The sequence below is a fragment of the Aedes albopictus genome, chromosome 1, assembly GCF_035046485.1.
Source record: "Aedes albopictus strain Foshan chromosome 1, AalbF5, whole genome shotgun sequence".
NCBI lineage: Eukaryota > Metazoa > Arthropoda > Insecta > Diptera > Culicidae > Aedes > Aedes albopictus.
The window spans coordinates 29,555,225-29,582,003 of record NC_085136.1 but is presented as its reverse complement, the minus strand read 5'-3'; the positions used below and the strand labels follow the sequence as shown (position 1 = coordinate 29,582,003).

The 26,779-nt window shown below is 43.5% G+C and overlaps 2 protein-coding genes across 3 annotated transcripts in view; both read right to left on the bottom strand.

Annotated features, from left to right (window-relative positions):
• Positions 1–26,779, bottom strand: part of LOC109422161 (phospholipid-transporting ATPase IF-like) — a 427,692-nt gene that overhangs the window by 341,855 nt on the left and 59,058 nt on the right. The window lies entirely within an intron of this gene.
• The window catches only part of LOC109428453 (phospholipid-transporting ATPase IF), a 45,788-nt gene continuing 38,636 nt past the window's right edge, over positions 19,628–26,779 (bottom strand). The window contains exons 3-9 of one of the 2 annotated variants that reach the window (XM_062844294.1): positions 23,387–24,516; positions 22,433–23,331; positions 21,891–22,371; positions 20,924–21,622; positions 20,718–20,863; positions 20,323–20,652; positions 19,628–20,199 (exon numbers count right to left, since the gene is read on the bottom strand). In XM_062844294.1, the coding sequence (XP_062700278.1) occupies positions 19,956–20,199; positions 20,323–20,652; positions 20,718–20,863; positions 20,924–21,622; positions 21,891–22,371; positions 22,433–23,331; positions 23,387–24,516 (3,929 nt within the window). In that variant the 3' untranslated portion in view covers positions 19,628–19,955. The remainder of the gene's footprint in view (positions 20,200–20,322; positions 20,653–20,717; positions 20,864–20,923; positions 21,623–21,890; positions 22,372–22,432; positions 23,332–23,386; positions 24,517–26,779) is intronic. The other variant, XM_062844295.1, reaches the window with a different exon arrangement.

Below are 26,779 nucleotides of genomic sequence, written 5' to 3'. Positions count from 1 at the left end.
AGATGTCAAGGTTCGGGTATGTGAAGGTTAAACATGCGTTGTTATTGCTATCCTTCCTTGCGCATAGATGCTTGCATGATAGTACGAGGTAGCAGGCTATGTTTTCTCTTGCATTCGTTCGGCCATTAATATCAACTACGTCTTCACCAAATGACGACGTTAAGTTTATTGAAAGTAAACACAATTTTTCAAAGTACCTCTCAGTAGTTCTTTTCTATATGTATCATGATTTCTACCACCCATAAACAGGGCAGGGTTCAAAATTCACAATAAGGATGATTTATTTGACTAAACAAAAAGATGTTTTATGGTCAGTTTGAACTATAGATAGTAGAGTAAACATAGATCCGCGGACACCGCTGACTAAAATGTTTCAAGCGTGTAAGTAGTAATTTTCAAGAGTGCGACGATTGAATATGACGTCATGCACTCCATTGATGTTGTCTAAATCGTGACGTCATGCTCGTTTGGATACAGATTTTGACAGTTCGTTTGGATACAATGGATTCATCAACACGGATCTATGTTTACTCTACTATCTATAGTTTGAACTAGTAATCCTACATTATAGAGATCTGCGGAGGCGGCCATTGTAAGCCAATCGTGCGAAGAGAACTGTCAAAATGTGAGCCAAATGAACATGCTGATCGTTCGTAGGAAGGCGTCGTTTGAACGGTATTGCAATCCGAAATAAATAAATTAAAATTATTTATTTTTAATATCGAGAAATTGACGGTATATGTAAGTTTAGTAAAAAGATAAAATTTAATTATTTCTGCTTTCAAAAGCTCATGCTTATGACGAAACTTTTGTTGCTGCACTTTTCGAAAAACTTCCATTGCTGCTTCTTTCTTCACTTCTGCCGATATGATAAGCGTAACACTTTAAAATGAATTTCAAATTTCTTCGATTGGTCCGATATTTTTTCAAAATTTTGAAAAAAAAAAGTCTACCGTAATTAGAAAATGTAAACAAAACAACTTGAACCACAACGAAGTCATGCACAAAGTTTGAACGTCTAGCTTTGTAGCAAGTGTTGGCAGTTGATGTAAACAAAACGAACAGCGTTGCCGAATCGACATATGTAACTTCCGCTCATCTCTATGTAGAGGATTTCTAGTTTGAACATGCTACGAGGCAAGTCGGGCACTAGTTAAAACCCCAGTTGCTTATTTCTAGGAATTTACGCAACGAAATAGTTGTAGAGGATACGGAAACCTATGTTAGGCACTATTGAATGGGTTACAAAAAAATCAAAATATTTTCTATATTCCCAATAGGGGTGCTCATCTTGCCCCACTATAGGTAAATAAGAAAAACAGAATAAATTTTAATGTTTTTTTTTAGAAAATATTTTCTAATGTAAGTTAAAATGCTTTGCAGTAAGCTAGTCAGGCTTATTCTGCGCGGCGTGTGAAGTGAGACGAGTCGAATGAGGTGACAAAAGTCGACTCGCCCCATTTGATTTACATTAGTCGTCTCACGTCACGTGAGACAAAACCATTTGTCTCACCTCACACGCCGCGCAGAATACGCCTGAGTAATGTTGGCTCTTAACCAGAATTATGGTAAAAATTTGATTCTGATATAAAAACCTTATTTTATTCTGATGATTTCTTATAAGAAAACGCTGAAAATCCATGCTATTGACTAATTTAACGATATTGTTTCATTCGTTCATTATGAAGTACCTTTTATCAGGTTTACAAACAGGATGAACGTTATTCTAACGGATTATGAAGTTGTTTGGGCAAAATTCACAAAAGTAGTAAAACGGAGGGATGCTCATCTTGCCCCGGGTGGCCATCTTGCCCCGTCCTACCCTACCACCGATTCGATTGCAATTGGTGGGTTCCCACTACGACCCCTGTGACATGGTGCGCTTCGAGAAGGCTCTTTTACCATCTCTGTGTTATGTTGTTATGATGATGATGCGACCGGAGAGGTAAGCTTTTCCGAAAGTGAGATTGAGAGATAGTGGGTGGTACTGAGAGTAAGAGTAACCCAAGAAAAAGTGGGTGGTTGCTGGCTTGCCACCCAAACCAAGCAAGTCATGTCATATGTTTTATCAATGAGTTGCCAGATTTATTTTATTTTTAATGACATATTTTTTTAAAAACAATGAACACGGCCGCGGTTGCTATATAAAAATTGTCGAATTGTCGGCATTTCTTAGTCTTTGACGTTTTGTGGTCTTCGTTGAGGTACTGGGTTGCCTCAAGGAAAAGGGCCAGGGGGTTCGTCCGGAAACGCTCTTTCCTCAGAAAAATGAAGGGAAGGTTAAGGACAAACGTCTTGACATCCCGCTTCAACAGTGCATCAGAACTTCAAATGCACAAATCTCAAGAAACAAGCTTCATACAACAGTGAATTTCATTATTCTGTTCTTGCTCACTTGTAATAAGCTTAAAATAAGAAGATCAGGTACGCTGGTTTTGCTTATGAAGAGATTTGTGCCCTCGAAATCGTGAGTAGGTCCCAACGTCGGCCATTGTGGCGGCCATTTTGGGGTTCTAACAAGTCTGTCCTTAACAGGTATTTGTCACAACTCCAATGAATTAAAGACTAGTTGTAGTTTGGGTCTATTTACTTCGGAGTTTGGAATAGTAATCAGTGTAGAAAAGTATAATGTCGAACAACTTAAGTTACATAGGCTTTTTTGATCATGGCTTCAGGCCATTCCTCTATAACATCTCCCTCTTCAGAAAGGGTCATATGGTGAGAGCCACGAAGGAAGCCCTCGGCTTCGTATCGGGTTGTAAGTAGGTTGGGGTTCATTATCTTCAACATTGTCTGCAGGAACATCTTCTTCAATAAACGGAGGTAGCATTTCTTCAGGTTGTAGTTCTTCAGTTGATCGTTGAACCTCCATCGGATTCTGCGGATGTTTATTGATTGGATCATTGTGGTTGAATGGACATGGAATAGGAATATTGAATTCTTTAAGCAGCATGGTCCATGGTAGCTGATGATCTGCATCGTCATCTTCGAAGGAAGTTTTGAGATAACGTGCTCTCAATTGGTTGGTGGTCCATATTTTCAAAGAAATTGGTAATCAAACTTTTTTATTTGCAAGATAACTATATACATTCTTCGGGACAGTTGTAGATCTATCAATTTTGAGCAAGTTTACTGAAGACACTTTTTATGTGGCTTTAAAATTGACCGATCTAGAGGTATTTTTCTGAATAAGCTTAGGGTGGTTCAAGAAAATCCGGTTTTCTGGCGTTAACTTTTTCAGTTTTGATTTTTCATCAAAGTCGTCCAAGGAATACTTGTAGAGCATTTAAAGACGCGTCGTTTCGTGCGCTGAGATGGTCTTTATCTCTTTCGGTTCAAAAGTTGCAGGCATTTTTCTTAAAAAAATCATAGTTTTTTAAAAAGGTGTTATAACGGGTTGGGGCATTTATGTTTGCCCCAACCCGTCATAACACCTTTTTAAAATAAAACATATCAAAAATTAGAGGGGTGTTATTTTTGTAACTCAAGTGAAAAATACTTGAATAGTGCCTATTTTTTCTAGAAAATCATCAATATCTTTTGAACGGAATGATGTAGCAACATTCTCAGCGCACAAAAATGTGCGTTTTTTAAAGCTCTAAAAATGGTTCTTAGACAACTTTGATGAGAAATTTGAAACAAAAAAGATAAAGCGGATAAACTGTTTTGACCAAATTTGTAGCATTTTCCCATAGTTTTCATAGGGTGACGCTAGAACAAATCGTTTTATTGCTTTATCTTTTTTTGGTTCCAAATTTCTCGTCAAAGTCGCCTAAGAATTACTTTTAGAGCTTAAAAAACGCGCATTTTCGTGCGCTGAGAATGTTGCTACGTCATTCCGTTCAAAAGATATTGATGATTTTCTAGAAAAAATAGGCACTTTTCAAGTATTTTTCACTTGAGTTACAAAAATAACACCCCTCTATTTTTTGATATGTTTTATAACAATATTTCTTCTTTTGAATGCGGGCAAAATAGGGGAAATTGCCTATTCTCGGCCGTTTTGTTCTCTTCGTCTGTGGGGATTTTTTGAAACCTATTGATCCCAGAGTTGGCCTCAAATCCTTCCACACTAAGCTGAATTATATGGCCAACTTTCAGGCAATTTGGCTGACAAAAACCCCCCATGACGAAGAAAACAAACCTGCCGATAATACCCATTGTCACCCTATATTTTTTATTTATTTTTTTAACCCTTTTATTTATTTTTTTAAACCCTTTTAAAAAACTATGATTCTTTAGGAAAAATGCCTGTAACTTTTGAACCAAAAGAGATAACGACCATCTCAGCGCACGAAACGACGCGTCTTTAAATGCTCTACAAGTGTTTCTTAGGCGACTTTGATGAAAACTCAAAACTGAAAAAGTTAACGCCATAAAACCGAATGAGTGTAATCAGTTTCGTACCTTTTAATTCCGCCCTATGTTTTGCTTATCCTTTGACAGATACGCGTACTTCGACTACCACTTGTAATTTTCCTCAGTGTCAGCTATCCACAGTGGATAACTGACACTGAGGAAGATTACAAGTGGTAGTCGAAATACGCGTATCTGTCAAAGGATAAGCAACACAGGGCGGAATTAAAAGGTACGAAACTGATTACACTCATTCGAAGAGGGTATTCTGCTTAGAGGGTTCGAAAAGTCGGTACAAGGCCATAAAACCGGATTTTCTTGAACCACCCTAAGCTTATTCAGAAAAATACCTCTAGATCGGTCAATTTTAAAGCCACATAAAAAGTGTCTTCAGCAAACTTGCTCAAAATTGATAGATCTACAACTTTCTCAAAGAATGTATACAGTTATTCTTGCAAATAAAAAAAGTTTGATTTCCAATTACAGGCATACCTCGATAGTACGTACACCACCGCTTCGTTTAGTGTACGTATTATCGAAACGTACGTACTATCGAATCACAAATTTTTATTCCAAATTTCATTTTCAAATCCAAGAATGTTATTTCTAGAACGTCTGGATTGCCAAAAAATTACATGTGGCCTAAGGGTCCGTTTATTAATTACGTAATTTTGCCTTTTTAAGATCCTATATTTATTGAAAAAATCTCCTTTTGCTCTGGGAATGCTTCGTAGAGGTATCTGGTCTTTGGGAACTTATATTGATTTTATTTGAATTATCTTTTGAAACCATCTAAACTGATCTAGATATAATTAAATCGATCTAGATCAGTTATACCTTGTTATAACAAGGTATGTTTCTATAGAAACATTCTAGAATTATTCTCTCCAGCAATATTTATTGCCTGCCGTCATATTTTCAAAAATCTTCTGAACATTGCTCCTTCTAGGACACCTCCAAGAGTTTAAATTTTTCACAAGAAGGGATTCCTAGAGGTATCCCGGAGCTCTTGGAGGAATCCCGCAATTCTTGGAGGAATTCAAGGAAAACATATTTGATGAATCTTAGAAAGAATTCCTGTAGGAATCTCGGAATGAATTTCTGGAGGAAACCTTAGAATGAATACATAGAGAAATCCCGGAATTAAATTCCTGGAGGTATTCAGGAAGAAATTCCCGAAGAAATCCTGGAAGTCCCGAAAGTATTACAGAAGAAATTCTTGGTAAAGTTTCGGAAGGAGTCTCTGGAGAAATCTCTGAAAGAGACCCTGGAATCTCATTAGGAATCGCAGAAGAAACTCCTGAAAGAATCCCTAAAGATTCCCAGAAAGAATTCCAGGAGAAATCTCGGAACCAACACTTAGAGGAATTCCAAAACTGAAAGGATCTTGAAACTTGAAGAAATTCCTAAAGCAAGCGAGAAAGCGAAATGTCTTTCCCCGAATCCCACAATTCGGGTTCACCCAGAAACAATTGAATTGGTATAGCCTATAGGACAATGCAAGCCGCGGTAGCTAAAGAATTTTTTTCTAAGTTTTTGATGTTTTGTGACCTTTTTGTTTACGTTCGGACTTCAAGAGATTTCTTCCAGAATTTTTCAAGAAGTCCCCGGAATCCTCCAGGAATTTCATCCGAGATTCTCGGAATAGTTTCTTTTGAGATGTCTCTGGATTTATTTTTTTGGGTTTCCAGATGGTATTCCTGTAAATGTTAGCAACTTCACCCACAATTTCTCTAGGAGTTCTTTCGGAAATTGTATCAGAAGTTCTTTCCGAGATTCCTTCAAAAACTCCTTGCAACAATCCGTAAGGATTTATTCCTGCAATTTCATACGAGGAACTTCTTCCGATTTTTTTTTTCGGGAGCTACTTCTGATTTAAGTATTCCTTCTGGGATTCCTACAATAATTTCACCAGGTAAACTTTCTGGGATTTTTCCAGGATTCTTTCAGAAATTCCTTCCGGGATTCCTCCGGGAATTTCTTCTGGGTGACTGTCAGGAATTACTTTTCAGGAACTTCTTCCGGGAAATCTTTCAGAAACTGATTCCGGGATTTCTTCGAGAACTTTTTCCAGGAATCATCTAGGGACTCTTTTTTGGCTTCTACCAAGAGCTCCGTCAGGAATTCTTGCAAACGCTTCAGATGTTTGTAATGGAATTCATTTTGAATTATTTTGAGTGTTTTGTTTTTGAAATTCCTCATGTAGTTTCTGTAAGATTTTCTTGAATAAACACAGGAAAAAGCAACTTAGTTATAGCTTCCTCCAAGAGGAATTCTAGAATAAGTTTGTGGAGAAACCACAGAAGGAATACCTGGAAGAGTTTCAGAAAAAAAAAATACTTAGGTAATACTAGAAGGGGTAATGCTGAAAGAATCTCGAAATTAATTTCTACAGAAATCCACGAATCTCTGGAAGAATCGCGGGGAACTTCCTGTAACAATCCTGGCAAGATCTTCTGCCGGAACCCCAGGCGGAACCACTTGAGGAATCTCCTGGACAAACCCCAGAGGGAGCTTCTGAAGGAATCCTAAATAAACTTCCGGATGAATTCCATTAAGAGCTTACGGAATCCCAGAAGAACGCTCTGGAACAAATTTGTGGACAAACCACGCCCAAGTAACAATTCCATTACTGATTGGTTTTGTTTGATTTTTATTAGGGGTTTATCACAGCAATAAGTAAAACTCACAGTTTTATGACTACTTTTATGAAAACCATTGATGAAATGTTTTATAGTTTACTTGAAGATATCCATAAAGTCAGATTTTAAGAGTAAACAAAACTCTCCGATATGTAAACCTTCTGGAATTCATTATTACCGCAATAGACTGTTCAAACTCTCAACAGATGGCGATCCCTTCGGTTAGTAACGACATCTGATGGTGGAAAAGCAGAAACTACGACACTGCTAGGTTTATTGTGGTCATCATAAAAGTAAACTTGCTTTCGTTTTATTTTCGCCAATTATGGTCGTCGCCATTTTGAAGAATTAGCTGAAGTCAATAAAAAATAGTTAATTTTGCTCAAATAAGCAATGAATTGACAGTTTGCCGGCGTTTCCGCAACATTCTCACATAAATAAACTCTCTCAGCTGAGTTTTCGTGTGATTCGAGATAGTTTTACTAAATTAACAAATTGATTTATTTCATTCCAAGATGATAATATTCACCAAATTCGAAGCGCATTAATTTTATGTTTCTGCAACCCCAATATTCACGGTAAAATTGAATGCGCATAAGCCTACCAACACAATGACTACTAAAATATTACTTTGAAATGATCGCTTTCTACTTACGAATGATGTATACTCCTGAACTTTACGCGCCATCGAAGAAGCTTCTCTGCATCTTGAGCTGTCATAGTTTTTATTGAAAAAAAAACAACAACAATCATCATCTTTTCGAGAATGGAAAATTTTTCAACTAGGTTTTAAAACTGTTTTATTGCTACTCTTTATGTGGTTTGCAACACCTCTCCGAGAGTGGTCCACTTAGCCGGAAGAGTTAGTCAAGAGGTTTCGATGTATAAATCAGTTTTATTGCAAATGGGTCATGAAGATCTCTTATAGAGCAGAACAAAACTTAAAACGCTTGTTAAAACGTTACTTGGGACGAGGGGAGTCCCGGAGGGAATTCTTGTAGAATCCCAGAAGGAACTCCATAAGGTGAGCCACCAAGCCACCATCAAGTTGTAAAACAGCACACGCACGCATACCCCCATTTTGAATTAAATCCAACCACTCATGATAAGCTGACGATTTTTTTTTAAGTCTGAATCGTAAACAACGAAGCCACGAAACGTCAAAAACTAAGAACATTTTCCTTAGCAACCGCGGCTGACAGTGCCCTACGGCACTCAAAGTTTGTTAAATTTCCGAACTCATGGAAAACTGTCAAATATTTTATATGTATCGCAAATAAAAACGTTAATTGTTGGAAAACAAAAACAAAATAACAAGTGAGTGAACTGAAATCAATGGTTTGGATAAGTAACTTGATGGGTTTGATTCATGTTTTGGAGATCAATCTTAACCGAGAAATTTAGAAATGGAATCAAAATGAGCCTTTTTATTTTATTACAACGTTTCATTGGTAAAGAAAGCGTTTAGTTAGTAACTGTGCAAGTGCTTATAGACCACTAAGCTGAGAAGCAGTCCTCCCCAGTTGGGATGTAACGCCAGAATGATGATGCCAGATATTATGACTGGCAGAAAATATCTCTGTAAAGCGAATAATACTGCAATCATTACATCAAACGTATTCGTTCATGTCTTTCATTTCGCTACATTTAAAAACTGCTTATAGGTTCCCAAACTTTTTAAGTGCGCGACCCCCTTTTGCCAGTTGACGTGCTTTCGGCGACCCACCATAAAAATTCCCTCATTTGTTGTTTGTTACAGTAAATTATTCAAATGACCCTCGCGACCCCCTGGATGAAGGCTGGTGACCCCCCTGGGGGGTCGTGACCCACAGTTTGGGAAACCTTGTGCTGAAAATCCGTGTTATAGGAGTCTGCATAACACAAATTCATAGTACCGGAGTCTCTGCTATACGTCTACTAATGATTCGAGCTCATTTTTGTAGATTAAAAATTAACAAAATTTTGGTGTACGTACTATCGAGGCAAAATGTACGTACTATCGAGGGTACGTACTATCGAGGGTACGCACTAACGAGGGTACGTACTATCGAGGTACGCCTGTACTTTGAAAATAAGGACCACCCTAATTTTCATGCACATTTTAAAGAAAGCCTTATTATTAGGTACAACTTTGTAGAAGACCATATTTGCCTAAAAACTCATTTGAAGGCGTTGAATGCATCTTTCCTCGTAAATCAGGTTCGTGGACCACTGTGCATTGTCCAGAAGTATATTGTAGCTCACAGAACCTTTCCTCTCAATGATCTTGCCAGGAACCCAAGTGGTCACATTTCGATGGTGAATCTGCGCATACACCAGATCGTCAGCAGAAAACTCTCTTTTCACGGTCCCATGACGTCGATTGAACTGTTCGTTTTGCATGTTGTTCACGGTTACGGAGGATCAGCAAATCCAAGGGTGTAGAGACAGTTCTCCCAAGGAAAAGCTCTGCAGGAGACTTGTCATTAGGTGCGCTTCGATTCGGGGTCGACCGGTAGACGGACAGGAAAGTTTGAAGATACTGAAACGCCGTGGCTTTTCCTCCTTCTCGAAGCTTCTTAAGTCCTCTTTTAAAAGGGTGTCTAAGAAGCGCTCAGCCTGTCCATTAGACTGTGGATGGTATGGTGCAATTGTCAAGTGCGTTATTCCATTTTTATCACAAACCTGCTTGAAGCGGGCGCAAACAAATTGAAACGAGTGTCCTTGCATTACCAAATCTTGCAAAGATTTCCTGTAGTGCGTCCAGCGTCGCTGATGTGGTAGTGTTTCGTGTACGAAAAATTTCCGGTCATTTTCAGAAAGCATCGATTACCAGAAAGTAGTAGAAACCATCAATCGGGCCAGCATAATCGATGTGCACTTTTTCCCGCGGCTTCGATGGAGCAGGCCACGATTCCAAATCCGTTTTGCGAGGCGACTTGGCAGCTTCAGCACATGATCTACAGCACCGGACAAGTCCTTCGATGTCATCATCAATCTTGGGCCAGTAGACGATACTTCTTGCAAGCGACTCCATCCGGTCCATTCCTGGATGACCTCTATGTTAGCTGCTGAAGTATGCGTTTCCAAAAACGAACAGGAACAACAACTCGATCTCCGAACATGATGCATCCTCGGACGATCTGAAGACTGCCCCGGCGAGTGAAAAACTGCTGGACGGCTGGATCACGAATCTCCGTGGAATGTTCGGGCCAACCTTTGTTTATGTTTATGTTCGTTTTGAATATCTCGAGCTATTGCTGGCAGCTATCCGTCCTTTCCCACTTAACGTTCTTCTTCAGCAAGCAGGCCATGGGTGCTCGTAGATCCTTCATTTGCTTGACGAAACGTCCATAATAACTGATAGCTCCAAGGTATGATCGAAGCTGCGACACGTTCTTGGGAGCTGGCATCTGCGAAATAGCACTTGTCTTCGCTGGATCTGCTCGTAAGCCATCTTGATCGATGATGTGTCCTAGGAACTTGATTTGTGAGAGACCAAAGCGACATTTATCCCATCCTCGTCGTCAATTGTCACAACTCCAATGAATAGCTGAGACTAGTTGTAGTTTAGGTCTATTTACGTTGGAGATTGGAACAGTAGTGAGTGTAGAGAAGTATGCTGCTTGGACCAGTGGTCCTCTATGGGCATCAAACATTGACTCTACGTGCAGAGGACCAACGCGTCCTTGGAATTTTCGAACGGAAGGAGCTGCGTACTATTTACGGCAGAGTGCAGATGGTAGACGGGACTTGGAGAAGGCGAATGAACCGCGTGTTGCATCAGCTGCTAATAGAACCAACCATCCTTCACACCGCGAAAATCGGGAGGCTACAGTGAGCGGGGCACGTCATCAGGATGTCGGACTAAGATGGTTCTCGAGAGTCATTCGACCGGTACAAGAAGACTGCTGGGTCGATCAAGTGGAGGACGATCTGTGGACCCTTCGCAGAATGCGGAACTGGAGGCACACAGCCATGGACGTGGCTTAGAACAGCAGGTGGACAAGGAGGCGTACAATGTCATAATTGAAACGAAGAAATTCTTCCAATACCTCAACGGTCGGAGATTCATCTTGCTAACTGACAACCAGGATATCGCAAAGATCTTCGGAAAGCCCAAAAAGTTGCCGATCATGTCTGGTTACGATGAATGTAATAGACACTATGCTACCTATTTGCAAAGCTTCGACTATGAAATCCGATTCCGCAATTCTGCCAACCACGCGAATGCTGATACCATGTCGAAATTTCCGCTGGAGATTAATGATCCCGAGAACGAGATTGAAGAATCTGATCCTGTGGATCTGAGTCAAATCGACATTCTACCGTTCACTGTTGCCAAGTTAGGTTACTGCTGGGGATCATACAGTGCAGAAGGTAATCCAAGAAATCATGGTCAGTCAGTGGAAGCAAAGAATCGTTTCGGAGTAGAACAACACGAGATACTTGTTTCGAGGAATTCGAGAATATGTGCCTGCCCCTCTCCGGAAACGCGTTCTGGAGGAATTACATTCTACTCACTTCGAAACAAACCGTACGAAGTCGCTGGCAAGGGGAAACTGCATCTGACCTGGTATGGACCGGGATATAGAAGAAATTATAGCGAACTGTGCAGACTGCCAGTCGATACGTGCCGAGCCTGCGAAGATGAACCTTCATTGCTGGGAAACTCCGAGTGTTTATTTCCACTTTGCTCATTCGACTTTGCTGGTTCCTATTTGGATACCTACTTCTTCATCTACGTGGACGCTGACAGCAAGTGGCCGGAGGTCCAGATATGCAGGCCGAAATCACGGCCGAAAGTATCACCAATATCATGTGTCACGAAATCTTTAGTAAGTTTGGCGTTCCGTCAGACCTGGTGAGCGACGATGGCGTCTAATTTACATCGGGGGTTTTTCAACCGTTCTTGAAGACAAACGATGTAGTGCACAAAATGGGCGAACCGTACTATCAAGCAACGATCGGCGAAGTTGAGCGGTACGTTGAAGGCGTTGAAGTGCACCAAATCTCATACATACATACATTTATTTGTTCAACATCATTAAGATAAGACATAATCAACAATAGTACGCCACAATACTCGGATTGTGGCTGCCGCTCTCCATCCTCGGTCGCGCCCAATGCTCGCCAAGTCACGCTCCACCTGGTCCGCCCATCGTGCTCTCTGCGCTCCACGCCTTCTTGTGCCAACCGGATCCGTTGCAAACACCAGCTTTGCAGGGTTGTTGTCCGGCATTCTTGCAACATGCCCTGCCCAACGTATCCTTCCGGCTTTGGCCACCTTCTGGATGCTGGGTTCGCCGTAAAGTGCAGCGAGCTCGTGGTTCATCCTTCTCCGCCACACACCGTTCTCCTGCACACCGCCGAAGATCGTTCTTAGCACGCGTCGCTCGAAAACTCCGAGTGCTTGTAGGTCCTCCTCGAGCATGGTCCATGTCTCGTGCCCGTAGAGGATCACCGGTCTTATTAGCGTTTTGTACATGGTGCATTTGGTGCGTGGGTGAATCTTTTTCGACCGCAGTTTCTTCTGGAGCCCGTAGTAGGCCCGACTTCCGCTGATGATGCGCCTCCGAATTTCTCGGCTCACGTTGTTGTCAGCCGTCAGTAAGGATCCGAGGTAGACGAATTCCTCCACCACCTCGAAAGTATCCCCGTCTATCGTAACATTACTACCCAGACGGATCCGGTCGTTTTCGGTTCCGCCTACCAGCATGTACTTTGTTTTTGAGGCATTCACCACCAGTCCGACCTTTGCTGCTTCGCGTTTCAGGCGGGTGTACAGTTCTGCCACCGTTCCAAATGTTCTAGCGATAATGTCCATGTCGTCCGCGAAGCACACAAATTGACCGGATTTTGTGAAAATCGTTCCCCGGCTGTTGAGCCCGGCTCGTCGCATCACACCTTCCAGCGCGATGTTGAAGAGTAGACATGAGAGTCCGTCACCTTGTCGCAGTCCCCGGCGAGAAACGAATGAACTGGATAGTTCACCCGAAACCCTTACGCAGTTTTGCACACCGTCCATCGTTGCTTTAATCAGTCTAGTCAGCTTCCCAGGAAAGCCGTTTTCGTCCATGATTCTCCATAGCTCTGCGCGGTCGATACTATCGTATGCCGCTTTGAAGTCGATGAACAGGTGGTGCGTTCCCAACTAACAATCACTCATTTAACAGGCACCATTATGACGAATTAATTCAGCATAATGTTGAATAACATTGGAATTATTTCCACGTACAACCTATGTTCGGGTTTTGTTCACACAAATTTGGAGAAGTTATAAAGCATCATGTTGTGCACGAACTTAATTTTTTGTCGTTCAAAGCGTTTTACAAATGTACAAGAAAGTTGTTATTAAGCTTTGGCAAAAATGACTGAAAATAAATAAAATGCAAAAATGTTGAACTCTCGGGAGAGTAATTATTTGCTTTCATGTTGAGGACACTCCTCCTCCTCTTCTTGGCGTAACGTCCTCACTGGGACAAAGCCTGCTTCTCAGCTTAGTGTTCTATGAGCACTTCCACAGTTATTAACTGAGAGCTTCCTCTGCCAATGACCATTTTGCATGCGTATATCGTGTGGCAGGCACGAAGATACTATATGCCCAAGGAAGTCAAGGAAATTTCCTTTACGAAAAGATCCTGGACCGAGCGGGAATCGAACCCGTCACCCTCAGCATGGTCATGCTGAATACCCGTGCGTTTACCGCCTCGGCTATATGGGCCCTTTTATGAGGACACCTATTATGAAATAAGAATTACATATAAAATTACCTAAATCCGGATTAGAACTCGAGACCTGTCGATTGCCAGCCGCATGCCTTACTATCTGCGCCATCCTAGAGATGGTGAGATGCATCACCCAAAGCAAAACATAATCTTCCCATGACTCAATAATGATCACTCCTGAACTTGTGTTCAGCAGTGGTGAATTAGCACAGCACGTGGTAATCAACTGAACAACGCCTTATGCTTCAACAGCTGTTCAGCCCAAAACACGTGTTTTCCATTCTGATTTCGCTGTCAGTGTTTACATCGCACGGTGAGAAAACTTGTATCGAATGCGGCCAAAAAGTGTTGGTCCTTATTGAAGATATTGTTTCCAGACGAACTAATTGCGATATGAATATGTTTTTATTTTTATTATTAAATATCAATCCCTAAAAATGTATGACAATATGTGGTGCGGTATGGTCTTGGACATGGTGTATTCACAGCATCTGTTCAGGTAATCTACTCATGCTCAGTCGAAGATCCGTTGAGCATTTTTTTATTTATGCTTTTGTCATGGAATCTTGATATTATGTTCAATAAATAGTGCATAAGGATGTTCAGGGATACTTGAAATGTGACGATTTCTGAATGCTGTTTGATTATCTAGGTGACTGTGGGAACAATATTCAGTAAACACGATAGTACTGAAATGTCAAATGCATCGATCCAAGCGTCTCGTATAACCGAACTGCTGCGGAAGATAAAAAATATAATAATCAAGGTACAAGATATCTTGTTCCAGATAATAATAAATTAATGCCTCATTTTTACGTTGATAACGTCTCTTGGCACTAAATAATAAACTACATAATTCTATTCTGTTTTATTTCATGTGTTTGGTTTAAAATTTTGGTTCTTTAATAACTTGGTTGCCTAAACAGTTTTAGCCATGATTTATCCCATAATCCGAACAAAGTTCCGAGTCAAATTATGACGGACTGAAGGCGTTTATTTGACAAGTGAAAAGCACATTGTTCAGGAGCATATGCTTATCGATACATCAGCTTAATAAGATGCAGACAAATGTTTTGTTAAACTCTTTTGTTAAGGAATCAATGCTTGTCGAATAAATTTCTTGTTAAACTTTTGAAAAGTGTTTTAATTTATCATTGTTGATACTGATGAGGAAAGTCGAACATTGACTATTTTCTCAATTCAAAAATCATTTAAACAGTAATGTGTAGAGCATAATTTTTGTTCAGCTATCATTACCATTATTAAGCAACAATTCAGCAAGCTTGCTTGTTTGGGACATGCAATTGTTAGTTGGGTTGGGACCTGGTATTCACGGCATTTCTGGAGGATTTGCCGTACGGTAAAGATCTGGTCCGTTGTCGACCGGCCGTCGATGAAGCCGGCTTGATAACTTCCCACGAACTCATTTGTTTTAGGTGACAGACGACGGAAGACGTGCCTGCCACACGATATACACATGCAAAATGGTCATTGGCAGAGGAAGCTCTCAGTTAAAAACTGTGGAAGTGCTCATTGAACACTAAGCTGAGAAGCAGGCTTTGTCCCAGTGAGGACGTTACGCCAAGAAGAGAGAGAGAGACGACGGAAGATGATCTGGGATAGCACTTTGTAGGCAGCATTCAAAATAGTGATCGCCCTGAAGTTCTCACATTCCAAATGGTCGCCTTTCTTGTGAATGGGGCAGATTACCCCTTCCTTCCACTCCTCCGGTAGCTGTTCGGTTTCCCAGATCCTGACTATCAGCCGATGCAGACAGGTGGCCAACTTTTCTGGGCCCATCTTGATGAGTTCAGCTGCGATACCATCCTTACCAGCTGCTTTGTTGGTTTTGAGCTGGTGAATGGCATCCTTAACTTCCCTCAGCGTGGGAGTTGGTTCATTTCCGTCCTCCGCTGCACTGGCGTCGTCGTTCCTTCCGTTGCCGTGGGCTCCCGTGCCTACGTTCTCCACGCCGTTCAGGTGCTGATCGAAGTGCTGCTTCCACCTTTCGATCACCTCACGTCCGTCCGTCAAGAGGCCTCCGTCTTTATCCCTGCATATTTCGGCTCGCGGCACGAAGCCGTTGCGGGATGCGTTGAGCTTCTGATAGAACTTCCGTGTTTCTTGGGAACGGCACAGCAGTTCCATTTCTTCACACTCCGCTTCTTCCAGGCGGCGCTTTTTCTCCCGAAAGAGGCGGGTCTGCTGTTTCCGCTTCTGTTTGTAACGTTCCACGTTCTGACGAGTCCCTTGCTGCAGCATTACCGCCCTCGCTGCGTTCTTCTCCTCCAAAACCGTTCTGCACTCTTCGTCGAACCATTCGTTCCGTCGATTCCGTTCCACGTACCCGATAGTGCTCTCGGCTGCGTCGTTGATGGCTGCTTTCACTGTACTCCAGCAGTCCTCTAGAGGGGCCTCATCGAGCTCGCCCTCGTCTGGCAACGCGGCTTCGAGATTCTGCGCGTATGCTGAGGCGACATCCGGTTGCTTCAGTCGCTCTAGGTTGTACCGTGGCGGTCGCCGGTACCGTACATTGCTGATGACGGAGAGTTTTGGGCGCAGTTTGACCATCACCAGATAGTGGTCGGAGTCGATGTTGGCGCCACGATAGGTCCTGACGTCGATAATGTCGGAGAAGTGCCGTCCGTCAATCAGAACGTGGTCGATTTGAGATTCTGTCTGCTGTGGTGATCTCCAGGTGTAACGATAAGGGAGGCTGTGTTGGAAAAAGGTGCTACGTATGGCCATATTTTTGGAGGCGGCGAAATCAATGAGTCGTAGGCCGTTTTCGTTCGTTTGCTGGTGGGCGCTGAACTTACCAATCGTCGGTCTGAATTCCTCCTCCTGGCCTACCTGAGCGTTCAAATCTCCTATGATGATCTTGACGTCGTGGCTTGGGCAGCGATCGTACTCGCGTTCGAGCTGCGCGTAAAATGCGTCCTTGTCATCATCAGTGCTTCCGGAGTGTGGGCTGTGCACGTTTATTATGCTGAAGTTGAAGAATCGGCCCTTGATCCTCAACCTGCACATTCTTTCGTCGATCGGCCACCAACCGATCACGCGCCTCTGCATATCACCCATCACGATAAAAGCTGTTCCCAGCTCGCGTGTGTTGCCGCAGCTCTGGTAAATGGTATGATTACCTCTAAACGTTCGCACCATGGATCCTGTCCAACACACCTCCTGCAGCGCTACGATGCCGAACCCGCGGTCCTTCAGTAGATCGGCGAGTATGCGGGTGCTCCCAATGAAGTTGAGAGATCGGCAGTTCCACGTACCGAGTTTCCAATCGCAAGTCCTTTTTGTTCGCTGGGGTCGTTGCCGTAGGTCTCGGTTCGTATTATTCTGTTGCTGATTTTCCGTTACAATGGTTTTTTACGGCTGGCTCGTAGGGCCTGACACCAACCCCCTACTTTCCGGAGGACCATAGTGCACAGTTGAGCTTAGAGTCCTTCCCTGGCACTCGGACGTAGATCAGCCGCCCCTAACATGGGGATCAGACGCTGTTGTGAGCCGCTCCTCCTGGAGAACAGACGCTCAGGTTTACCGAAGCAAACCCCCCCTTCCCTGTCAGCCTACGACCAAAGTTCCCACCGGGGTTGGTTACCCGATCTTCCCTAAGGTTGCTCGTAGTTTCCGGCCGGTACCGCGTGGAGGTAGGGATAGGAGTTGCTGGGCAGAGGCTAGTGGATCACAATGGGATCTGAATTGCGCAGCATACTCAGCCTTTACCGTGCCACCAAATCTCATCTACAGCAAAATGATCCATCCGTCAACAGGGAAGTCGACAAATTCGATCGAGGCTCAACCTGCTACTACTGAAAAACGAAACTTCAAGCAAGGCGGGCCTTGTCGTGCGCCAATTCCTGGATGGTGACCGAGCTCGTGTTCGAGATGTCCTGTCCAAAGATAAGTGGAAGTTTGGAAGAATAGTGATATGAAAAAAAACCGAACTGTTCTTGTCGCCAACACGATAAGTACACAAGAGCTGAAGAAAAGAGTTAGTTTTCAAATAAATAAAATGATTATACAAGTAAAACCAATGTGTGAAGAATTAGTTGTAGTTAAAATTCATGAATAAATGAAAATTTAAAAAAAAAAAGTAAAACTAGGGTCTGGGACCATTTGAGCAAAGGGACCTATTTTGGGCACTTGCTGCTATAACTCAGACAATTTCAAACTGATTGGCTTGCATTTTTGAACATGACTAGATACTGTACATATCTGATCCTGTCCCAAAAATCATAGGTCTTAGCCAAGTCGAAAAACACCAGCAAAGAAAAAAATCAAGTCAATCGGTTCAAAATTGGCTAAGTTATAGCAGCAAGTGCTCAAAATAGGTTCTCCTGCCCAACTGCTCCCAGACCCTACTGTGAGTAATTTTCCTCGGCCGTCACAATAATTCCATCTGAAAAACAGTCTTAGAAGAATAAGAATCCCGAAGAAACTATAGAAATCCCAGTAGCAATTTCTGGACAAATCTTGAAAAGAACTTCTGCAGTAATCCCAGAAAATGTTCACAGAAACTGCAAATGCAGGAATCCCGGAATGCTTGGATGAGTCCCGGTAGAAGCTCATAGAGAAATACTGGAAAACATCTCTGAAGAAAAACCGTAAATTTCCTGACACACTACCGGAAAGAACATTAATAAATACCGAATGAAAAAGCTTTAGAAATCTCAAAATAAACTCCTGAAAAAATCATGGTTCAGCTTCTTAATTCTGAATAAATTCCTGAAAGTTCATAATGAGATCCCTGACGTATTTCAAAATGAATTCCGGGATGAACCCTGGAATAAACATGAAAGGAATTCCTAGAGAATCTCGTAACGAATTAAAATTAAAATAAAAATAAAAAATAGTCATCCTCTCGGCGCAAAAAAGGTTTTGCAGTCAATATGAACCAATATTGAATGGTATTGGTAAACTAGTGGTCCATAGCAAAATACAAAAATAATGAAATAATTTAAAATATGGAAAAATCTTTTTTTTTTGAACTTTTTATTTAAGGTGAAGATATGACGAAGCCACAGCCCGAATTTTCAAGAACACAAGTCTGAAGAACCATACGCCGGATTGCGCTGAAAAGTTGATCGATTTGTTACCCGCTGGTGGTGATCAATCGATCTACTTTTCAGAGTAAACCGACCTACGGTTCTTCAGATTTATGCTCTTGGAAAATCGAGCTGTGGCTTCGTTATATCTTCACCATAAAGCAGTAATTTTTCAACATTGTTCACATTGTAAAACTTATTAAAAGTGTTAAATTTCTTCGATACCTCCCCCCCCCCTTTCATTGTTCCTGAGACCCTCATCGGGCCACTTAAATTACATCTGAGACTTCTTTTTGATCCTCTGTTAAATCTAGCTATGATACCTTCTATTCCTCGAAACTCCCCTGAAAACCTTCAGGGCACCATCTCCTCTAACTCCAGGGACAAATACTGCTGTTGCGAATTAAACATCGCTCAGTTTGAGCATTGATCCATATGTGCACAAATTTATGTACTTCCATCCCACCTAACAAAAAAAGGTTCCTGTTTGCTCCTCATTCAGAACTTTATGTTGTCTTATTTAAGCGTGCAACATATTTCTCTGAGCAATAAACAATTTTGAAATGTTCTCTTCACGAGAATGAGATCCCATATTGCTCAACCACATGAGAGTTCCACTCAAACACTCGCTTGTTGATGCTATTGATTGCATCACAGGCACAGCACATGTTGCTCGCGGGCAACAGCCTAAAACCCTCAACTAGCGCCCACCGAACCCCCCACAGCCTACCTTGATGGCGGTGAAAGCAGTAAGGATCAAAGTAACGATGGCGTGCCGTTTGGACATTAAAAGCCAAAAAAACAATGGCCCCTTTTCAATAGGTGGATTTCTTTCTTCAACATATTCAGCATAACAAAACATGCCCTGTCTCTTCTTTTCGGAATGTAAAAGTCCTCACAAAAATGTATTTCAAAAATACTGACTGATAACTCGCTGTCTCGGTTTGCGCGCTCGGCGAGAAGGAACTGCGTCTATCACGATTCGTACTTATGTTGCTAGTGGCAATAATTTACGACAAGTCGCACACGGTTCGGCGCTTGTAAAAACAAAAACAAAAAAAAAAAAGGTAAAAGCCTTAACCTAACTAACCGATAGGTGACGGTCTAAATGACTAATATAACTTGGCACAGGTAGCATGTCATGCTATTACTTTTTGGAATGTTTTTGTGGCTTATATTTAAGCCACGCAAGCTATTTACAGGTCCGTGCTCTCCACGGTACGTTTTCGTCGCAGGAAGAACGCATTCCGGAATTTGGCCCCGCCCGGGAAGATGTGGCCTACTGTGATGTTGATCGACTTGGCGGCGAAAATGGTGAAATCCGGCACGAGGGCAGCTACCAGGATAAGTAGGCATAGCACCCAGAATGTGAACGACGAGAGCAGGTTGTTGTAGACCTGGAGCATGTCGCCGTCGTAGTTGCTGGAAACGAATCCAAAGCTGAGGTTCGGTCGGCCGCCAGGCGGGAACATTGAACAGGAACGGAAACACGAGGACAAACACTTAGAGGACAACGATAACGACATTGATACGCGACGGACGTGGACGATGGATCATACTTACAAGTTGAAGAGGTTGTAGATGAAGGTCGTTCCCATGAAGCCGAAGATCGACAGCCAGATGGAGGCGATGAAGATGAAGCTCTTGTTCATCGCCTCCAGCAGGAGCTTCAGATTTGCCACCACGACTACGTTGTGAATGGCCATGGTACCGAAGCAGGCAAAGTTGACGGTTTGGGGCCACCAAGCGTAGATGACCGGATTGTTACCCCAGATGGCCCAGCTAAAGAGGTAGATGACCAGAGAGTGGTACAGCGCTAGGAACATCCAGCCTATGAAGTACTTCCACGCGTATTGCTTGTTGCCGGCCACTTTTTGGTAGAGAGAAGGTTCCCTGAAAGAAGATCAATTAGTACAGTAGAAGATAATGGAGACTAGTAGGACGTTGGTAAAACTCACTTCATCAATGCCTGCTCCCGGTAGGGCTTCTCGGTTAACGATAGGACGAATATAGGAAGGGACGTGTAGAGTACGTTGTAGAGCGTCAGGAAAACCGAATCGTATACCGATTGGGAAGAGAACAAACTGTCAACCTGGAAGAAGAACTACACAGGGAAACCCAGGTATTATTACATCAGTGGACGACTCAGTGTATCAGATCTTACCTGAATTCCCATGAAGATCAGATTCTTGTAGAAGAAGTACAGTACCAGTATCGCCAACCGCGTCGAGAAGTAATGTCCATGCACCAGCAATAGCTTCTTGACCATGCAGAACTTGGCAAACGCGTAGTCTGCACATCGCGCAGCCTGACGACCTTCCTTCCCCACGATCCCCAACCCTACGTGGGCCTCCTGGATCATCGATACGTCATTAGCTCCATCGCCAATGGCCGCTGTCACTGGATTGCTCGCCACGGTCTTCATCAACTGCACCACTTCGCACTTCTGCAGCGGACTCAGTCTACAGCACAGCACCGCCCGACACTTGATCGATACATCCCTGAACACCTCCCGCAGATCCTTCAACGCGATCGCCAAGCTGGCTCCGTCGATCAGCAACGTGTACTCCCGATCCGGTGCCCGGAACATCTCGAACGCGAACACATCAAAGTGCTGCTGCACCTCGTCCACGGTCGTACAATCGGTGATAAAGTATCGGTAGGCATCCTCCGGAATGTGACCGCAACTGAGCGCTATGTTCAGGGCCGTTTCCACCTTGTCACCGGTGAGTACCCACACCTTGATGCCGGCCTTGCGCAGCGACTCCAACGTATCGCGGATATCGTCCTGGAGGGCGTCTTCCACGGCCGTGGCACCCAGCAGCTCCAGGCCAGTCTCAATTTTGCGCTGGCATTCCTCTACCTGGAATTGGAAATACATTTGTTATAGTGTTTTTCAAGGATTGAGTGACCCTAGAGAGGGCTAACTGCAACAGAAACGCAAGTTTTCCCCGAGAGGGTAAGTCGATTGCGCATTACCCCGAGAGGGTATTTCAGTGCACTCTGGAATCCGGAAAACCTCTTATATTTAAAATAAAGAGCGCAGTTTCAGTTGAAATTCCACGGAGTACGGAAGAAAGTTCTGAAAATTATCTGGAAGAAATTCCGGGAACAACCCAACAGTTACTCACCTTCGAAACCCTATCTGTCAGCGAATTATTCGCCTGTATCAACTCGTTCCGGAAGTTGGAATACTCCACTTGTGTCAGTTTTCGTCTGGCCACGGCCAGCGTTCTTAATCCCTGCTTGGCAAACTCGTTGATGTGCCGCTGCGTCGATATCACCAATCCCGACGCCGTCTTCGTACACAGAGGCAGCACATGACTCTCCGCTCCCTTGGTGTACACCCAAATCTGCCCTTGGGCGTCCTTAATTATCACACTCATCCGCTTGCGATCCGAGGTGAACTCTAGCACAGCCAATCTTTGGTATTTCACCACCTCCTCTCGCGGAACCTCCCCATACACGGACTTCACGTTCCGCTTGACGCAAGACTCCCGCAGCTTGATGTGCAGTACATCTGCGTCATCCCCTACGAACACCAGACCCATCTTAGCGCAGGCCTCCACCAAAGCCTTTTCATCCGGACTGGACGCCTGGTAGTCCATCTTTCTGCAATGAATACAAATTTGAAACAAACTTCTTCTCCAACCTCTAAAACCATCAGACTTACCGAATAAACGTCAACACTTCCTCATGCTTCATCACGGACTCCTGCCGCTGGACCAGCGACGCCTCCGTATACATCTCTGCTGCGTAGGACTCCCTAGCAGTGGACCGAATAGAACTTCGATTCCGCCGCAACATCACAGATCCTCGATCCGCTACATCCCCATTGGCCTTGCTGACTACGCTCGGTGGAATGTGGGACTGCGTTCGTCGATGAGTCTTCACCACCGGCTCCGTCACCGGTTTCTCCTCGTACGCAGATATGGCCCGCTTCAGCTCCATCGACTGAAGCAGCCCATCCAAGTGCCCGTTACTGCTATTCTGAAACAAACTTCCCTCGCCCGATCGTGCCAACTGCTCCTCGGAGGTCGGCGACTCGATCAAACTCTGAGGCCGGGAAGATCGACTAGACAAACTCGACGGCGTCCGCCTAAAAGGCGGAATGTGCAGACTCGCCGGATGAACCCGGTTGTCCACGAACATGTTACTCGATCGTCGTACGACCGTATCACTGGAAGGCCTTAAACTACCGCTACCGCTACGTTCCCTTAACTGACTAGTTTGTTCGTCTGCCCACTGCTGCTGCTGCTCCGCACTGTGTCGATTCTCATTCTTCATGGAAACTACCACCGGCGCACGGCTCCGAGGCGCCAGCTCCTTCAGCTGTATAAAATCCGGTTCGTCCAGGACGGAATCGTTGGACGCAATGGTTTCAACCTCTTCCGAAATATTGGAAAAGTTTCGCGTGGGTCGATTGTTGTTCGGCTCCGGAGAATGATCCTCGTCTTCGGAGTCCTCTTCTCGATCATCGGCTTCGGGATCATCCGCTTCGTTCGTGTAGTCGCCCGCTACCTGAACGGTGTGACACACAGCCAACGCTTCGAAAAAGTTGTACACGTGCCGCTGTAAATGAAGAGATCAGTTACCACGATCGATTTCAGGTTATCTATCGACTTACCGAACACTCGTTGATCTTCAGCGCATACCGTCGGCCAGCTTCCTGGAGCCGCCGTCCATTCTGGCAGTACATCTTACCATTGATCGAACATTGCTGGAAGATCATGATGTTCTTCGTCAACGTACCGGTTTTATCCGAAAACAGCAGCGACACCTGACCCAACTCTTCGTTGATATCCGAAGTGTTCACAATACAAGGTTGATCCGTTTCCTCATCGTATAGCTCCAGATCCCACTCCAGATAAAACCCACCGAGGAACTTGGCCATCTCAATGGTGACGTACAGCGAGATCGGAATCAGATAGTTGAAAAGAATCAGGAACGAGAAGAAGTCCTGCAGAAATTGCGACACCCGATACGTTGCCATGTACTCGCCCAGGTAGAAGTTGTGACCCTTATTGTAGCGATCGTTGTACCGCTTCATGAAGAACGAAACCACCACGATCGCGATCAACAGCACCAGGAAGAACACCAGGTACTTGTTGATAAACCCTTCGCTGGAACTCATCTTATTGCTGACCATCTTGCTGTTCAACGCCAGCTTTGTATTCTGCCCCGTATACACTGCACACCCAATCGCCCACTCCGTATTCTTCACCCTGGATCCCCGCAAGAGTAGATTCTCCGCCATCAAGGGCAGCATATGGTTATCTGCCCCAAATCCGTCCACACTTGTCATCTCATGCCTCTGATGAACCTCCGCCAGCTCCAACCTGCCGTTAAAAGTGTACAAATCCGTCCGGGGAAGTTCACACTCGATCCTCCCCAGTGTGTGCAGCTTATCCTCCGACAGCTCCGGCATTCCCTTCGGAACCATCATCGTCTTCAGATTCGTTTCCCCATCCAGATTGGCCGTCGTGACGAAACATTTTCCATTTTCGTCCGAAGACTTCAGCAGGACCAAGTCGCACGGGATATCGCAATCCCGAGATGTCCGCACAATATCACCTTGCCGGATGTCCTGACAGCGGATGTCCTGTTCTACGCCGTTGCGGATCACCGTCACCAGCGAATAGTTGACCATGTTGTCCGCTCGGTACCGCAGGTACGTTTCATAGGCCTGCTTGGTGGCCGTCACGGAGATGACGAACACCAGGGGAACGAGGGAAGTTAGCGGCGACACCGGACTGTCTGCAAAGAAGAAAGAGAATGAAACAGATAAGCACTGTATTAGGGAAGTTAGACTAAAACACTTTGACTGTGACCTTTTGCTGGAAGTGAATCAACGAGAATACTTCTATACTGCTACTAAACACCACTGAAACTTCATGTTTTTCCCAAGCAACAGGCATGTCATATAAGAGTTACAGCAGCGCCAGTTTTGGATGTTTAGAAATTACTGTGACATACTTTTCTAATACATTACTGGAAGAACGTCGATGTGACTTGTATACAACCAATACTTGCACTGACGTAGCTCTTATACGACTTATGTGTTGGTTATGTTGCTTAAAACGAGTCAGTCGATTTCTTTTAGTGGCATCACCTCCTGCAGAGCAAGATGGAAAAACCTCCTAAGGAGCAGCTAAAAGAAGTTCTGGAATATCCGAGCTAATTTCTGAAGAAATGTATGGCCTCAGTTCTCTAGGCGCAAATCCATGGGGGATTTTTAAGCATTCCCTTTTATTTTAGCCACAAAACTCATTGAAGACTTCTTGATTAAATCCTTTGTGAAATAAAATGAAACTTCAGAAGGTATTCCAGATGACGTCTCCAATCAAATCTCAAGAAAAACTCTGGACAAAAACCTATCCGGATATATTCCAAATTTCTGAGAAACTTTTCAGAGTTTCTACTCGGGATTTCTTTAGAAATTTCTTCTGGACTTCCTCGCAGAATTTCTCCATCGATTCCTCCCGAAATTTCCTAATTAATAACTCTCAAGTTTCTTTTAGAGATTTTTCCTAAGGTTCATCTTGAGATTCTTTCTACAACTCTTCCTGGGATTCTGTTTAAGATTTCTCCCGGGATCCCTTCCGACAGTCCCTCATTGATTTTCCGGTATTCCTTTAGGAATTTCTCCCGGGACTTCCGGCATTCTTTCAAACACTCCTCCCGAGATTCTGTATTTTCATTGTTTCAGGAATTCCTTCAAAGATTGCTTCCGGGGTTACTTCATAAATTTCTCACGGAATTCGTTTTGAGATTTCTCCCAGGTTATCCTCAGATATTTTCTTAGGTTTCCGTGAAGAGTTCTTCCAGGTATTCCTCCCTGGATTCCTTTAGAGATTCTTTTAGGGATGTATTCATTGATTTCTGCGGAGATTTTTTTTATGAATTTATTTTTTAAGCGATTGCCTCCGCAAAACCGTTTTGTAATCTTTCTGGGATTTCTTCATTGATCCATCCCGGAATTCCTTCACGAAATTCGTCCAGAGTTCTTTTATTTCCTCCGAGAATCCCCTTCAAATTCATCCCCGGATTGCTCCTACTCCTCTCAGTATTCCACTCAGGGTTCTTCCGAGGATCCCTTCAAGTATACTTCTGGGATTCTTTCAGGAATTCCTCTAGGGATACTTTCAAGGGTTCCTCCTGGTATTTCTAAAGCGATTACTCCCGAGATTTTTTAGGAATTTCTTTAGAATTCTTTCAGGAATTTCACCCTACAGAGATTTCTCCTATTCCAGATTCCCCATTCCAGGCAGGGTTTCTGCCAGGGATTTCTCTATTGAATTCTCCCGGAACTTCTTCAAAGCCTGGATCTCCGTCAGGGAATCCATCAGAGCTTTTTAGCGGGATGTCTTCACAGATTTCTCCCGGTATTCTTTCGAGGATTCCGGAATTTCTTCAGCGATTTCCCTAGGGATTTCTTTTAAGAGTCTTTCCGGGTATGTATCAGTGATCCTTCCCGGGTTACCTTTAAGGATTTATCCTAGGACTCCTTCAGGGATTTCTCAAGGTTTTTTTTTATTGCAGTTCGTTAAGAATTCCTCTCGGGATTGCTACATTGATTCTCTCCGAGATTTTTTTGGAATTTTTCCAGAATTTGTTTTAGAAATATTTTGCTACATTCTGTCAGGAATTTCTTCCGGGATTCTTTCAGCGAATTCTCCCGGGACTCCTACCGGATTTTTTCATGGAGTATTCCCAAGATTTCATCAGAAATTTCTTCAGAATTCTTCCTGGATTTTCTTCCCAGGATTCCTTCAGAGGTTTCTTCCGGCATTACTTCCGGGAGTCCCTCAGCAATTCCTCCCGGAGTTCTTCCTGAACGTTCTGAACGTCTTTCGGAAGTTGCGTCTTGTACCTGTAGGTCCAACGCTATAGGGTAACCAATATAATTTGGACCCCCTGGGCCGTATTATCACAACTTACACAGATTTAATGAAAAGATGACGCAATTTTTTGGCATGATTCGCTAAATTAGATTGCTCTGCACGGGCAGCAATCATTT